The 17498-nt window shown below is 42.0% G+C and overlaps 1 protein-coding gene across 1 annotated transcript in view; it reads right to left on the bottom strand.

The window, feature by feature from the left end:
• MOV10 (Mov10 RNA helicase) overlaps positions 1-17498 on the bottom strand; it is a 74980-nt gene that overhangs the window by 18466 nt on the left and 39016 nt on the right. The window contains exons 7-15 of the mRNA XM_066600050.1: positions 16486-16648; positions 13992-14146; positions 12234-12407; positions 11741-11888; positions 9533-9694; positions 7093-7196; positions 4193-4290; positions 1886-1987; positions 1666-1768 (exon numbers count right to left, since the gene is read on the bottom strand). Coding sequence (XP_066456147.1) covers positions 1666-1768; positions 1886-1987; positions 4193-4290; positions 7093-7196; positions 9533-9694; positions 11741-11888; positions 12234-12407; positions 13992-14146; positions 16486-16648 — 1209 coding nt within the window. The remainder of the gene's footprint in view (positions 1-1665; positions 1769-1885; positions 1988-4192; positions 4291-7092; positions 7197-9532; positions 9695-11740; positions 11889-12233; positions 12408-13991; positions 14147-16485; positions 16649-17498) is intronic.

Here is a 17498-nt window from a genome sequence, read left to right as displayed (position 1 = left end):
AAAAGACATGCGATGGCCAATTTCCATACCACATAACTTTATTAATACTAAATATGACATTATCTATAACTTGAAAATGGTTGCAGGTACTCAAAAAAACATCACTGCACCTATCAATTTCTGATGAAATTCTATCCTTTATTCATGTACCCCATGACCCCTTTTCCATTGAAGTTTCTTCGGCTGAATCCAAGATGGCCAAGAGGTACTACTGTAGTGCCTAAAAGATTTCACCCACCCATCTAAGTGTTCTACAAAGTTTCTTACTTATATCTCTTTTCGTTCAGAAGATATTCCATGTGGCCCTGACTTTTGAATCACTCTTTAGAACAGTATGCATCAAGCTCCAAAGCTCACCCTAGTGAGAGCTGTAGGCAGCCTGACTTATTTAAAGGTTATGGACATTCCCATTGACTTTTTACCCTCCTACGAATACATTTATTTATACATAAAAATCATATTTTTAATTCTACATTAAGATTTCAACAATTTTGCTGTCTGCGCTTTCAGTGTATCCAATTACATTGCAAGCTGGAGCACTCAGATTCTTGTAAAAGCCATCGGTTAGGCAAACTAATTTTGGGGGTGGAATATGTTACATTTAGTTGACAGCAGGTGATGGTGGGGTGGAGATGTGTAATATACAACTTACACGAGAGGAAGGTGAGAGCAGACATTGTAAGACTAATTAATTATGATTTTATGACCCTTGCAGACTACAAGGTGCAGGCGGGCGATGAGGGATGCTATTTGTAGTTACAAGTACTGAAAGCCAGCTCTTATCTGAGGGATAAAAGATTTTTTTCCTGCTCCCTCTGCTGCCCCTACACCCACATTTCTTTTCCCACTCAGGCTGCATCCATCTGGGCAGCAGAATAAGCATTGTAGGAAAACCAGTTATCACTTCTTCACATTATGGAGTTGGCTCCTATCACTCAGCACTTGTATTTACAAGCAGGCCTCACCTAAATGAGGGTCCCAAAACATCATCTCCTCTCACCCTCCCCTTGTGTAAGCTGTACATCCCATCTCCTACTATGCTTCACCTGTCAACTGCATGCAACAAATGCCCCAACCTTTTGTCATTAGTTCCACAGTCCACCAGACTGCCTGACAGCTTTTGTAAGAATCTCAGTGCTCCAGCGTGCAGTGTAATGGAATACACTGCAGAAAATAAACTGTTGAAATTTTTAATATTCTAACATATTTACAAATATGATTGTTAACATAAGAATACATGAATTTAAAGGAAAAAGAGCCAGCAATGGTATCCACAGTCTTTAACCACGTAGGGGATGGGATATAAAGAAAATAGATCCTCAACCCCTATTAAATATATTCTGAAATTGAACAGGTACATAATATCAGACCTATTTAGAGTAAAAGAAAATAGTGTTGGACATTTAATATTAACTTTAAAGCTTCATTAGCATATATGAATGAAAGAGTATCTAAGGTTTATAAAAATAAGAAAAAAAAAAAAAAGTACTTTATGGTAATTTTATCATAGCTATCCAATATTTTGGTTGAACAGAGGTGAGAATTAACTGCATTTTGTGAAGACTAAATATGGAATTCCATTTTAGGGATACGGACCATCAGAAACAGAGGAAATTAAAAAAAAAAAAAAATTAATAAAAATAAAAACCAAAGCAAGTTACAGACCTGTAATTCTGCAGTAACTTGGTAACAAACTGAGGATTGTAAGACCCACTGGTTTTCCCATAAAGTGGATTTTGAGTCATCAGCCTTTCAAGCAATGACATGCCTACACAACAAAAAGGTGAAAAACAAAGATCAAAAAAGATCATGAAGGACTCAATAGAAAAAGTTACACATTGCCTCAATGTTGTATGATTAAATAAGTCTGGATGCCACCACTGACCTAATCCATGTTCAATAGACAACGGAGACCTCAATATTGGTCCTAGCTGTTGTGGATCACCAGCAAGAACCAACTGCCCTCCTTCCATCACATCGAGAATGCCTACGATTGAGAAAACATTGGAGTTAGGAACATCTGACAAAAGTCATATGGCTCTAACACTTTAAAGGGAACGTGTCATCAGAAAATGACCTACTGTGTAAATCAAGTTTTTATCTTAAACATTATAAGCTTTTCATTTTCTTTGTCATGGCCTATATAACAATGCTAGTAATTATTAGGAAATTATAGTACCAGTGTTTCTGATGGCACAATGTGCCAGACAGCTCTGCTACATGCACGTCACACACACAGCTCTGCTACAGGCACGTCTCACACACAGCTCTGCTACAGGCACGTCACACACACAGCTCTGCTACAGGCACGTCACACACACAGCTCTGCTACAGGCACGTCACACACACAGCTCTGCTACAGGCACGTCACACACACAGCTCTGCTACAGGCACGTCACACACACAGCTCTGCTACAGGCACGTCACACACACAGCTCTGCTACAGGCACGTCACACACACAGCTCTGCTACAGGCACGTCACACACACAGCTCTGCTACAGGCACGTCACACACACAGCTCTGCTACAGGCACGTCACACACACAGCTCTGCTACAGGCACGTCACACACACAGCTCTGCTACAGGCACGTCACACACACAGCTCTGCTACAGGCACGTCACACACACAGCTCTGCTACAGGCACGTCACACACACAGCTCTGCTACAGGCACGTCACACACACAGCTCTGCTACAGGCACGTCACACACACAGCTCTGCTACAGGCACGTCACACACACAGCTCTGCTACAGGCACGTCACACACACAGCTCTGCTACAGGCACGTCACACACACAGCTCTGCTACAGGCACGTCACACACACAGCTCTGCTACAGGCACGTCACACACACAGCTCTGCTACAGGCACGTCACACACACAGCTCTGCTACAGGCACGTCACACACACAGCTCTGCTACAGGCACGTCACACACACAGCTCTGCTACAGGCACGTCACACACACAGCTCTGCTACAGGCACGTCACACACACAGCTCTGCTACAGGCACGTCACACACACAGCTCTGCTACAGGCACGTCACACACACAGCTCTGCTACAGGCACGTCACACACACAGCTCTGCTACAGGCACGTCACACACACAGCTCTGCTACAGGCACGTCACACACACAGCTCTGCTACAGGCACGTCACACACACACACACACACACACACACACAGCTCTGCTATGTTGCTTTTGCATATGAGCTGCATGTGTTTTATGAACTTCAGCAGCTCGCTGAGGAGACATGTTCACTCACAGCTCTTGCATATGAGCTGCATGTCTTTTACGAACTTCAGCTGGTTGCTGACGTGAAATCGTGGCTTGTATCACGTAAGCTGCATTAGCTTCACGGCGGAGTTGAATCCTCTGTGGTGACATGTTTGCATGACAGTGATGGTTTGTTTCAACACTGGCCAACGGTTGGTAATTAAATGAAGGCTGGACTGGTGTTGGTGGCATTAGCAGTTGAGATAACATGATATCATGTTCAGGAGATGTGAATATAGTGGTGAAGGACTGTGCTTCAATGTTGTTGGGCAATATGCACCACCAGCTATGTATGTGGACATTTGTGAGGTGTCATTTATTGGAGTCTCAACACAGGTGTCCAGATGTCTCACAACCAGCTACAAACTGCCAGACTGGGTACTTCTGTATCCATAGCAAATGAGGCCGCAGGGGTTTGTGGGGGATGTAGTCCACCCATAATCCCTCATTTAGATCACAAAGAGAATAAAGGACCTTGATAACCTCACTGTCATGTGGAGTGGAGCTAAGAGCCAGTAACTGATTACAGGATGGTGGCATCATCACAGGTTCTATATGCAACTCACACAGCACACACGGACGGATGAACAAGTGGTCATTAGAACTTTGATAAAATCCTGCAGTTTTCACACTGATCACTAAAGGTACTTTTACTTAGTAAATTCTACTGCAAAGCATCTTTAAATGCAGTTAACTGCAGCAAAGACAAGATGGCCACCAGTCATGTACAGACAAAATAAGATGTGGATACAGAATCTCCATTCTCGGTATTGGTGGAGGTCTCAGTGGTGAAACATCTTCTGATCAGCAAGTTATCCCTGGTCTTGTGGATTTCAGGATAACTCTGGTACAACCCCTTTGATTGCATAGACTAACAAATACACATACAGCAGAGTTAACTGAACAACATTCCCATACCTGCTATAGCTGTTACACACTCAGGTTCTACTGCATGTCCAGACTCATCAATAAAAACATGGGAAAAGTGGTTTGATGGGAATTTTGCAGATACGAGCCTGGAAAATACAAGATGGCAGTATAGTGATAGGTTTGGACAATCACTACTTGTAAGAAGGATCTCTTGACAATAAGAAGAGCAAAGTGTTCCAATTCTGGCCCCCACAGACCAGCTACTTGTGGGGTAAGTAAAGCAGTGTTCATACTGCATAATTTTGCCGTGGATTTAGCATCGATTTGTGCCCAAATCCATGCTATTTTAGCATTCTATTGAAAGCTATGGAAAAATACACTAAAGTTAATACGATTTTTCCACAAGTGAATTTTGAAATCCACGTGGGAAAAACTTGACCTGTCAATTTTTGATGCCATTTCCATGCTGAAACTGTGCCAGGTGGCTTAATGCGGATGTGCCCCATTGGTTATGTCTAAATGTATGTACAGATCAGCATTGAAATCCACAGAGGAACTAAGAGGCTCAATTTCCGATTTCTGACATGGGGTAAAGTGTCAGATCCACGTTCGAACAACCCAGCAGGAACTGACACTGCAATCTCTATGAGAACAAGGCCCAAGTGTGCAATATCTCTGCAGCACCGCAAGTGAGAAATTTAAGTATTACACATGGCAAATCATTGGATTGCCTTGCAAGACAGTTTCTACAGAGCAAGAGATGCTCTTTGAAACCGTTCACCACCTTGGCCAAAGAGGAGGCTCCCGAATAAAGACTCCAGTCTATTAAATTTTTAGTATTTTTTTCTTTTTTAAAAATGACCAGCTTTAAAATAAAAAAATTAAGCCTATACTCTACCATCTCAGATCCAAGCAGCTCCAACATCAGCGTCGTCTCTCTTTTCACCCCGCCAGGTCTGTTATTTTTTACATAGGCAGCCTAAATATTCTCTACTAAAATTTATCGTCTCGGAAAACCCCTTTGATTGAGAATTTCAAAACAGAACATACGAAAACTGAACAAACCCTTTATTTGCAACTGCAACAACAGCCGCTGTACTAGATATAAGGAGATTAACCCCACAAGGTTGCGCTTCTTCCCCCACTCCATTACCATATTCTCTTTTTTTCCTCCCCACTTTCAAAAAATCATAACTCTTATTCATCCATGGACATAACTATAATGTTTTATGCTTGAGAAAGGGGTGATATCGCCCCAAAACATGTCACATCCTCCTCCTCATACCACCTTGTATGCTGCAAAGTGTTTCTCGTTTGAAATAAATTTCTTACTGACGCACCTCTTTTTCAAGGCTTTGAAAAGGGGGCCTCGAGGACATAAGAGTTCCCCGGCCTCTCCCCTCTCTGAAGTAAGTGTCTGACATTTTTCTCCATCTTTTACTACTTTCTTATGAACGTGGGAATTTTTCCTTTTATTTGCTTTGATAGATCGGACTTTTATGGACAAAGCAATGCCAAATATGGTTTAATTTTTATAGTTATTAATATATTTTTTTAACTATTAATATCTTAATTTTTCTAATAATTAATAAAACTAATTTTTACTTTTGTTTTTAGTCTCCATATGGGACTTGAACTTACAACAGTTTGATTGCTCCTGCAGTACAACGTCTGACAGACAGTCTATCAGACATTGTACTGCAGTAGTGCAGCACTGGGGGATTTAAATGCTGCTGTCAGAAGTGACAGTGACAGGGTTAACAGCCGCAATCCGCGCACTATATGAAGTTGGATCAGCTCCCGATCCCACAAATGCACAGGATGTAACTGAACTGTAAATCCTGTGTTAAGGGGTTAAAGAACTAAGTATTTTTTTTCTTATAGTGGTTGTTTGGTTACAATACAACTTTGTGTCAACAGGGCTGGTGGCATTAAAATAATAAACTGAACTATACTTAGTCCTCCACCTCCCGTGGCATGCAGTACTGCAGTCCCACTATGGTCCCGGTGATTGTTGTGACAGATGTCACAGAAAATCGTTGTGACAGATGTCACCGCTGCACCGGTCAGATGCTGCAGCCTCACGTTCCTGAACTCCTGCCATCATGGCACTCAAGATATGATCGTCGGTGGCTAAAGAACGAGCAGTGACACTGCAGATTCTCATTGGCTGCAGCAGTCACCTGATTTTTTGTGACATCATCTGTCACAACAATCACTGGGACCAAAGTGGGTCACTTAAAGTGAAACTAGACTTTCAGATGACTTTTCAGAATAAGCTACTGTGCATGTACATAAGGAATAACATTATTTCTGCCCTTCGCAAGCTTCATCTCTAAGGGCCCATTCACACTTCCATAATTTCTGTCCATATTCAGCCCATACTTTTTACTAACTGAAAACGGAGGGCACACAGACCCACTGAACTAAATTGGTGCATTCAGATGGATTTGTTTTATTATTTTACACTCAACAGCATGTTCTACTTAGGTAGAATAATAAAAATCACCCGTTAAAGTCTACGGATGCGGTAAAAAAATAAAAATGAATAAAAAAAAAAAAACTGTGAACTCGCATTAGCATCTATATTCATTGGGAGGGGGGGGGGGGTCCTTTTTTTTAGAAGTATTTCAAAAGGGAGTGAACAATTTAGGAGGGAGGAAGAAAGGAGTCCAACAAGTGGAGAGAGAGGCACCATCCAATACAGGAGACAAACCCTTTATTAGGCTAGATCCTAAAACTTCCAATTCATAAGAAGATAAAAGTAAAAAAAAAAGGACTCTCATGTTTTCTTAACAGAAAGGGCTACTTTTTACAAATCTTGATACAGTAAAATCTATATAAAATGTTAGGTCCCTTTGTAATCATTTGTTCTGTTCCCGAGTTTTCATTTCCCATTACAGCAGAATGTTGTTAATAGAGGTATGACACTTTAACCCTTCCCTTACCTTCCAGCTGTAACAAGAGTCACGATTATAACTCTGTATTCCATAAGCTGACTTTTTATGGGATAATCATATGCCTGGGTTTTGGCATTCCAGTTACAACAAGGCTGTGGATGCAAGAAAACATAATGTGTTATGTAGATATAGAAAACTATGTATAACAATCATGTGCCGCATTTATAAGATCCTTTATGACAGCACAACCCTTTCTGAAGACCTCTGGGACCGGAGTGACAAAAGGAGCAATGAGCTCTTTCCTCTAAAGAAAAGCGCTCATTGGATAATACAGGATCCCATCACTTGCTTACAGGCTATGCAAAAGCAGGCAAATGGACTTCAGACGTCTATTTGCCTTCTTTTGTATTTGTGCTGTACGTTGGATGCACTGGGGCTCATTGACCGTCATTAGCTGTGATGTGGCAGAGCAACACAGCAATCTTCATGTTAAGCAAAGTGTCACCATGTAGCCTTAGCCAATGAGAGGTTACACTACTATTAAAAAAAGACAATTACCCATGAAGCACTTACAAACCTATAAGTTGTGTATACAATAGATGGATAGGTGAGGATGCCTGTTGAAGCAGCAAGAAGTTAAGTATAGGTTACAGTTTTGGGGTGAGCATACATAAAGAGAAAACACCTAAAAATGGGAATCTGTCAGTCAGTTACTTCATTCAGTCCTCAATAATAAGCTGTCAGACGGTGGGTGGGATTGCCCACAAATAACAAAAAACACATTGACTCCTTTCTCACAATGCTCCCATAATGAATAAACTGTAGGTTTGGCTAACCACCACCATAATCATACATTCTGCTCATTCTAGTCTTAGAAGTCCAGTGGGCGAGCCTACTATTTACACTCAAAAGGGAGAGCTGTCAGTTAATGAGTAGGACCGCCCACTGGACTCTCAAGCATAAACTAGAAATTTAAAAGTACAAGTTTTATGAAAACTTTTCTAGGAAACCTGTACAAATCAATCAGCTCAGCTCCTCCTGCTCTACAAAATGCTTCCTGCTGATTGTACTACATTTTCAACATGACAGGTTTAAAATGAAGGCGATTCATGTTACCTGGTCTTAAATCCTAAAAAATGTATTGTACCTTTATGCTGAAACTGCATTAGCAGTTATCTTCAACAAAGGAAGGGGCAAAAATAAAAAAATAAACATGAGGTGATCTGGTCCCTCGATAGCAGTGCTATCCAACCCTTTCAGCCAAGTGGTACCCATGGAAATTTTTCCTTTACCACTGGGCATCCCTACCAAAAAGGAGATGTGGTCAGGGGACGTGACTAGGGGTGTGAATTATCACGACGTATGATTTTGTCTCCAATATTCCAGGCACCTGTTGGCCTATAGCGCGCTGGCTACTTCTGCACCACCTGGCCACTGGCACCCTTGTTGGGAATCCCTGTTCTACAGTAATAACTTGAACTCTGTATTGTTTATTTGGTGCTAGTGTATTCACAGACTTGTCAGAACTCCCATTGGCTCATCTCCAGTGGAGTTCATTATCCATTAATTTTATTTATACACTATAGGGCCAATGTCACAATTTCATATCTATATATCTTCATTTGGCTGGTGGGAGAGCTGGAATATCTCCTAGGAAAGCCATGCAAGCATACTATATAAACTCCATGCAGATGTTCCTAGTCATCGTTCAAACCCAAGACCCCATGCTGAAAAGCAGCAGCGATATCCACTGAGCTACCATGCCACTGACCTCTCTATTAAAGATTAGGTAAGCAATGACAGTGAAAACTCGATAAGCTCTAGTTAGCACATGACCGGGGAGCTTTATCAAAACTAGTGCAAGAGAAAAAAATGCAATAAATTTCCCAAAGCAACCAATCAAATTCCATTATTTTCAAAGGCCCTTTAAAAAATGTAAGCAGCACCCTGATTGCAACTAATGTACAACTGTTCTTTCTTTATCAATTTTTTGCATAATCTCCCTTAGGGCTAATGCCCACGGATGGATTTCTGCTGCGTAAAACAGGGCGGAAATCCACAGCATTATCCTGCAGCTATTAGGTTCTATTGAACCTAATAGCTCAATGTTCACACTGCGGAATTCTACCGCGGAATTCTGCAGCCTGAAAGAAACCGCGGCATGCTCTAATTGCTGTGGGAAATCACGCGGCCGGCTTCCATTGTAGTCAATGGAAGCAGTCTGTCACGCAATACTTCCATTGTGAGTACAGAGGTAGTATCCGTGATTACGCATAACTGTCCACTACCAGCGCATGCGCGCCGGCTCGCTAGATGGGTTTGCATGGCGGATGCGAAGAGGCGAGTATGGGGTCTTTGGGAGTGCTGTGGCAGACATTGCTGCGATATTCCGCTGGCGGAGTCTGACACGGCTGTGGGCATGAGGCCTAAATGTTGCAGGACCTGGACCCAATACACAAACTACCCTAATGCAACACATGAAACATACCTTGATAATTTCTGGAACAGAATGAAAATCCCTGCTGCTGGCCATTATCCTGTAAATATCTTTCTTATCTACATGTTTCATCAAGCGCTCGCAGAGCAGATCAGACGCACTGTTGGATGGCGCACATGCTAGAACGTGGCAATTAGGGATGTTCTTTATTACCTGTAAGATGAGACATTATAGGATAAATAAAAGGAATTTTGAAGAGAAAGGAGGCGGTTACACTGCGTTTCGGAGAGCGCTCTTCCTTTCCATAAAAGAGTTCTGTCAGGATCTCTGAAAATGGCATCCAGATAGAAACATAGTTTGTCATTAGTAAAACTAAAACACGGCCCCATAACATTATCCTTCTTCACCAAATTTTACAGTAGGCACTTTACATTTTGGCAAGTTCTTTAGTCATCTTCCAAACCCACATTCATCCATCAGACTGCCAGGTAGTGAAAAGTGATTCATCACTCCAGGGTGATTAATGAGGTTATTTAACTATTCCACATGCCCCCCCTAAAAAAAAAATATTTATTTATATATATATATATATATATATATATATATATATATATATATATATATATATATATATATATATATACACACATATACATATATATATATATATATATATATATATATATATATATATATATATATATATATATACACACATATACACACACATATACATATCCACACACACACACGAAAAAGTAAGAGCACCCGATGTAATTTAACGAAAATATATATATGAGGACAGTGAATAAAAGCATTCTAGTTTACGCTGAGAAGCTTAAAAGTAAGTTGTGTCTTGTTAATTCGGTTTCCATGAAATCCATCATGACAGCTGTGCAGGGGACAGGAAGACAGAGTTTAAAGCCCCCCACCACCACCACTCCAGTGTTCTTCCTGTCCCCACAGTGGACACCACAGATAGGAGAGTTCCTGTTGTGTGGATAAAGTGAACCGGACTTGATCATGGGCTGCAGTTCTCCTTCCTCAATGGACTATGCAGGCTAAAACCCTCTTTGTGGTCCCTTAACCTTTTTCCGTTCACTATGGAATAGTGAGCAGTTGAGGCGATTGAAGGTACACCGATCCAGGTGCAATTTCGCTTGGTGTTCCGCTGATGTTCATCACTTCGCACAGATGCCCAGTATGGGACATACACTACAGCACGGGTGTGCACTGTGACGCAAGGAGTCATGCTATAGCACCTTATTTTTTCTTCTGTTAGAGAACTAGGCGATGGACTACATTTAGCCTGCAACTATGGAACAGTAAATGATTGGATGAAGTGGATGAGCGAATTAAAAAAAAAAAAAAATAAATTGTAAGAAGTCAGGGCAATGTTTTGTGAGCTCAATACCCTGAACTGAACATTAAGTAAGGGTACTTTTACTGATTTGAGCAATTACTTGGCCTACGGGCGGCTAACGGAAACACAAGAACCGCTCACCTGTTGGAGTCGCTCAGTTTACCTAACAGCGAAGTAACGGTAGGTCCATGTAAACAAGCAGTCATCTATGAAATGACTGAATGGAGGCCGTCGGCCAGAAGAGATCTCTGGCACGCTCTGCCTCTAACACAGGAGCAATGGTTGCTCACTGAATGAAGTATCATGTGGTATGGAAAAAGACTAGTCACATGTCTTTGCAAATACGAGAAGATGCTGTTAACAATCCAGGACAGAAGTCACAACATCCTGATGGTTGATGACAGAACCTCTTTTTGGGAAGTGACCTTGGCTGTATTGCTTGGTCTAGCCCTTCAGTTGTAACTACCCCATATGGGCGATTACCCTCCTGGTTCTGAATGGTCGGATGAAGGTGTATATTTTTATCACGGCATCTGAAGCCTGTGAATATGGACATTGTGGAACAGAAATCATAATACTAGTAACCCCGTCCCATGTATTTTATATATATATATATACACACACACACACACACACACACACACAGTAAATACTACACCTTTTCTACATCATTTTGAAAAAAATACATACATACATACATACATACATACATACATACATACATACATAAATGAATAATGACCACAACAGCACCTACTATTGAATGTTGGGACTACCAGTCTTCTCCCAGGATACACCAGTTATGTTTTATTACACTAGATATTGACAGGTTGAGGAGCCCTAACAAAAAAAAAAAACAAAAAAAAAACACACAATACAGGGTATTAAACTTGTACCTGTTTGATAGCCTCAACCAAAGTTACAGTTTTTCCAGTGCCTGGTGGACCAAAGATAAGGTAGGGAGCCGGTCTGGATAATCCACTCACAATCTGTTTTACCGCCGTGAATTGCTCATTGTTATTTTCAAGCTTTGGGTCATACAGGCTAATAAGAGTAAAAGCATGCACAGTCAACAGAATGATAGTAGAACTTATTATGCAGTCATTCCACCAAGTCCTAGCATTATCTTTGTATATAGAAAATAAGACGACTCTATTGCAGAATATATTTGAAGAGGTCACTCAGTGTAACCTCAGCCACAATCTGCCCTTGAAGAGGGCCGTCTATACAGATTCCACATGCAATCTGTTTTTCCTGAAAGGCTACATTTACATGGGCGAGCGTGATATCGGACCACATGACCAACCATATCACACAATAGGGCATAGAGATATGGCCAATACAAAATGACTCCAAAAATTTTTCAGCAAAAAAGCAGGCATGGCTTACCTCAGTCTATCTGTACTGACAATTCTTTGTTGTTTTGATCCAGTTGGAAATAGACATTCTTGCAGGTTTTTAGTTTTGGCGAGTTCAACCGCCCTGTGTTGAATCTTCAGCGGCAGGCGGTTAAAAGTAAACGTGACATCAAACTTCATTCCAGGAATAAATTTCTTCACAAGACTAATAAGTAAAGAAAATTCATTAGCAACATTCCTCATACAACGCACTTGCATTTGGCATATACATCTCACTTGCCCACAGATTTTAATTGGCCAGAAGTATCCCAAAGGCCGGTCTTTTTGTCATATGTACGCTGCGCTGTCATATACATTGGATTCAACTGTAAATGATTGGTTTGACAACTGTATGGGGGTCAGGGAGTATACCACATTGTATGCCATTCTTCTGAATGTGGTGGGTGATGGGATGGTAAAGTCAATAGCCAACAAATACACTTGTATAGGCATACAGCTACACGTCTGGGGTCTACGTTAGCACTCATATGCAGCACTTTTTAAAATATACATGCCAAAAAAATAGTGCGCAGGTCCTAAAAAATATTATATATTATATCTATATACATACAGTCAATGTGAATGACTTAAGGATTTCTCGTTTAACCGAGCCAACGATGTATCTACAGGCTACACGGGCGAACTAACAGCGTTGGCTCTTTCAAACAATAGATTGTTTGGTGTAAACGAACCATTTGCTCTGTACAGTATTGTAGAGGGGGGCTACAAAACAGTCAATCAGTTCATGCATTTCACTAGTACAGGGGGGGGGATTTACCAGATGCTGATTGGCTGGATCTTTCGCGTTTCTGGCTTTAGGTTACGGCGTTCCAGGAAAGACCACTGTACCATATGTTGAAAATATTGTAACCCGATTACTGTACTTTTGCCAATATTGGTCACTCTAAAATCAGGTATTAATCCAGAAGATTAAGAAAGTCTACCAGTTTCTTATACAAAGTACAAAATAAACTCATCCCACACCGTTCAGAGATATTTTGCGCAGAACCTAAATAGTGCTAATTCTACCCAGAAACTGAGTCATTTTTGTCAGTTATCACAATTCAGACCCTTTCTTAATCCTGGACATCCCCTTTAAAACAGCTCAAGGCTTGTTGAACTAATTCGAATTTAGCAGCTATTTAAAGGGGCTTTCCAAGATTTGACAACATTGGGGCAAAAGCAGGGAAATATTACTGATCTGTAATATTTGCATCAATTTATTTATTTTCACGGCATATTGCGCTACATAATTTTTATTAGCTTCTAGTCAAGACTGACTACAGCAATAATATTGTCATTTCTCTTTAGGAAAGGTATTCATTTTATGCCAGTTTTGCATTAAAAAAAAGTGAAGGCAAAGGACCATTTACACAGCATGAATGTCAAGAAAACAATGCCTGATACAATGCCAGATTTCTCTCCTTGATACCTTGCCCTTCTCTATTGAGATAACACAGCGGCCATTCACTACTGAACGGCCGCTGTTGATAAGTGATCAGCTGATCGTCCATCGTTTATGTTGCATAAACAATCAGCGTTGATCTGATGCAGAGGGGCGGGGGAGCAAGGAGAGAAATCTCTTGCACTGCCCTGCTGCCCGCTCCGTGCACAAGCCGGCTCTGTTAGCACCCGTGCAGGAGCACGGGAGCGCAGATACACAGGGACAAGTGTCAGGCATCATTTGCCCGACATTCGTCCCATGTAAAAGGACCTTTACACAGAACATTTATAACATCTAAGTACGTACTTTTCAGAAAATCCAAGCTTGACTCTCTCCAGCTCTACACCGTGCACATAGCCCTTGTAGTTGATTTTATTGGGGGATTCGGGTTCATCAGACAGTGTCACAAAAAGGTGATCCCCCCTCAATACTGAGGGCCTACTTTCAGCCACACCTGGCACCTATGGCAGTAATACAAATGAAGCATGTAGTAGTACGGCTATATGACAGGTTTTCATATGATGAATAGACAAAACATAGGAGATAGGTTTATCTTTCAGTTACTGGACTAACTAGATGAGCAAGATAACGGTCAAGGACTACTAACTTATCTTGTGACATGTAACTTTTCAGCCAATCACATGGCATATAAAACAATCGCTTACGGTACTTTTACAGGGGTCAACTATCAGTCAAAACCTAACATACATAAAATACCATAGATAGATATATCCCAACAGTGCTAAGTGAGAAATCACTCAGTTGCTACGGTAGTCGCTTCGTTTCAGCTCACTGAGATGACGACGACTAGTGTGCAACTTCTCGCTGATTGCAAATTTGCATCTGAGGTCAGGCTCACATGGCCGTAGGTAGCTGCGCACGCAGCAAGAATTCAATGACATGCATACTTCTTGCATGCTGCCAAATCTTGACATGTATGCGCCAAGATAGAATATGCATAAAAACAAAAAGATCACAGATGCGAGTGGTCCAATGCAAATAAAATGGGCTATTGGCATTGTGTGTTGTATGTGGGAACATTGCACGTCACACGCACAATGACAATACGCCTGTGTGAGACCAGCCTTATAATTCAAAAAAGTCTATCACCTTACAAAAGTTAACTTTGTTACACTCTTTATTGCAAACATTAAATCATATGTAAAGTTGTCTAAAATGTTCAATACTCTATTGTATTCTTATTACACATGGTTGGAGTGGAGCGTTCTTCCCGGCATCTTGAGGAGGCATGGAGGTAGGTATACTGGTTGTCTCTATTATTGAGCATAACTACAGGTGACTGCTCCAGTCAAAGACAACAGCTTCCATAAATACCCGCATCTTGCAAGTAGAGAGGGGTATTCGTGTATCTTGACGCCACCAGGAATTCCTGGTGGAGTCAAGATTGACAGGGGGGGGGGGGGGTTATGCTCCCTGAACCTAATTGGCTGCACAACAGCCTGCCACATAGGTCCGGGAACGGCACTATAAGTGGCCCAAAAAGAGATGCAGCAGGGCCTCATTAAAAGTCAGAGCCGCAGCTCCCACTGTGTTCCTGGCCACAGAGGCTCAAAGCGCAACCCGCATTGAGGAAAAACCGTCTTCAACGTGATGTTCCTGCACCGCCGGGGGTGCTCCACTACAAGCACCCCCAACTAACACATACCGCCGTCTGAAGCGCGCCGACAGGGCCCGGGGGAGGTACGTGCTATCCGGCGGGCAGCAACAGCAGAAGCACACACAGAGGATGACGCTTTCCCACTACCAAAGCTCAAGTGCATAGAGCGGTAGCTGTCAGTGGGGGAGCAGGGGCACGGATGTCACAGTCCCAGCGCCGACGGAGAAGATGCGGTGAGGGCGCCATGTCTCAGCAGGGGAGCGGCGTCCACGCCGATGACAGTCCCGGCGGCGGAGCACACCCGATACGCGCGGCACCTGTGAGTGGGGAACCGACATGGAGCTGCAGTCCGGCTGCTGAGAGCAGGGGACCTTAGAGTGAGGGTAAATTTTCTCCTTAAGCTTACATTATTACATGTTACTGCTGCCATGTTACTGCGGTAACATGCCAGCATTTGCAGCTAATAATGTAAGCTTAATAATTGTTTTGCACATCACGGTCACATCTATCCACAGTGTCCTAGTAGGACCTGCGAGCCTTGGCCCTATTGGGAGCTGGGGGTGTGACAGGGGTGTTCCTCCTGTCAAACCTCTAGCTTCCGGTGGCGTCAAGATACACTAATACCGTAGAGAGGGATGCACGAAGCACTAAGAAAACTAGTGGTGTAAATAGCAAAAGTAACTGGAAACCTAGTTCAACTTGACACTAAAAGTAGTCTGTAAAGGGTAGTAACCCTGTGATGGACTGGGTGCCAGCTGTATTTATGGAACTGCACCCTGAAAAAGTTGCAAGTGCTACTGCTGTGCAAGCTACATGCACAACGGAGGCTCGTGGTCAGGCAATTGTGAAAGCAGATAGTGGTCTACAAATAGCTCTTGCACCTCTAATTAATGCCAGGCTCAGGATGCAGCCATCTTGGGCACCATATTACCTTAGACTTCAGGGTAGGCCCTAAAAGCCCTCCTTTCTGGACACAGTCTCTTTTAAATATAAGTCACAGAGCTACCAAGCAGTTTTCGCATCAAAAGACCCTTCATTTCGCTTGTGTATCTGTAAATCCGCAATAACCGTAAAGTGTGCTGTGCCTCTACATGAGAAATAGACTATTTTTGATTATATCACATGTCTACAATGCTCCATTGGGGCCTAGTAAACTACCCCTAGAAGCGGAAGCCCCCTTACATCAAGGATTAAAAGACGTTTGTTTCTTCTATCTGGTTCCATTGTTTGCTGCTCTCTGTCGTATTTCCGGATGTCAATCTCCATTTGTATCTCTTCTAGGTGTAACAGCAAGTGAAACTTCTCGGAATAGTTGGTAAACCCTAGGGATGAGGTCAGCAGGTATCTGAAAATATATCATTAGAAACCTTTAAGTCTGTAAGCCATACGTGTAGGATTATGGGAAGGGAAGGTGCAGAATGTGAAGCGTCAAGAAAAGTTATGCAGTTATTGAAAAGATTCTACAAGTTGCAGAATTCTTTTCTCTCCTTCGAGTATCTTTGATAACTCTGGATATGATTATTGATGTGACATGAAGTGAAACAATTGGCTATACTGGACTTATAAAACAATATTTGCAAATATTTGAATAGGATACAAATGCCTTCTCTTACAACTCAAGAGTAGCATCTCAAATGATATAGTCTTCTAGAAATGTGTATTAGAGATATTATCAGTACATGGTTCTCTTGATTTCAGTCAAGAACAGTTTCAACTTAACAAGTACCCACTTTTTTATGTATAGAACAGGTGATTATAGGCATGTTTGCAATAGGTTTTATCTGCCTAGTCTGTACATTGAAAAAAAACAATATCACACACACCCTCTTCTCACCTGGCAGAATAGTAGTAGCCTGCATTGTTCTCTACAGAACAGATGGAGACAAAAGTGTTCTGTGGTGTATTGTAGCGCATGGAGACCCTAATAGATACAATTTATTTTCTTTAATTCTGTGCCCCCTCATCCCCATGTGCTTTACTGTCCTCCTAGCCCATATGCCGCCAACGTCCCCAGGTGCTGTGACAACTTCTTCCCATCACAGCGCACTCACCGATACACCGACAGTGGAGGCATATGCTACTATATGTTACAACCAAATGCACTAAGAACTGATGTCAGTGTATCGGGTCCGGCAGCAGGGGGGGGGGGGGGGGGGGGGGAATAATAGCACCCAGTTGTCAATTTATTCATAAAT

Source organism: Eleutherodactylus coqui, chromosome 4 (genome assembly GCF_035609145.1).
Source record: "Eleutherodactylus coqui strain aEleCoq1 chromosome 4, aEleCoq1.hap1, whole genome shotgun sequence".
NCBI classification, from domain to species: domain Eukaryota; kingdom Metazoa; phylum Chordata; class Amphibia; order Anura; family Eleutherodactylidae; genus Eleutherodactylus; species Eleutherodactylus coqui.
The sequence above is the reverse complement of the archived record's forward strand: the minus strand, read 5'-3'. Positions and strand labels throughout refer to the sequence as shown.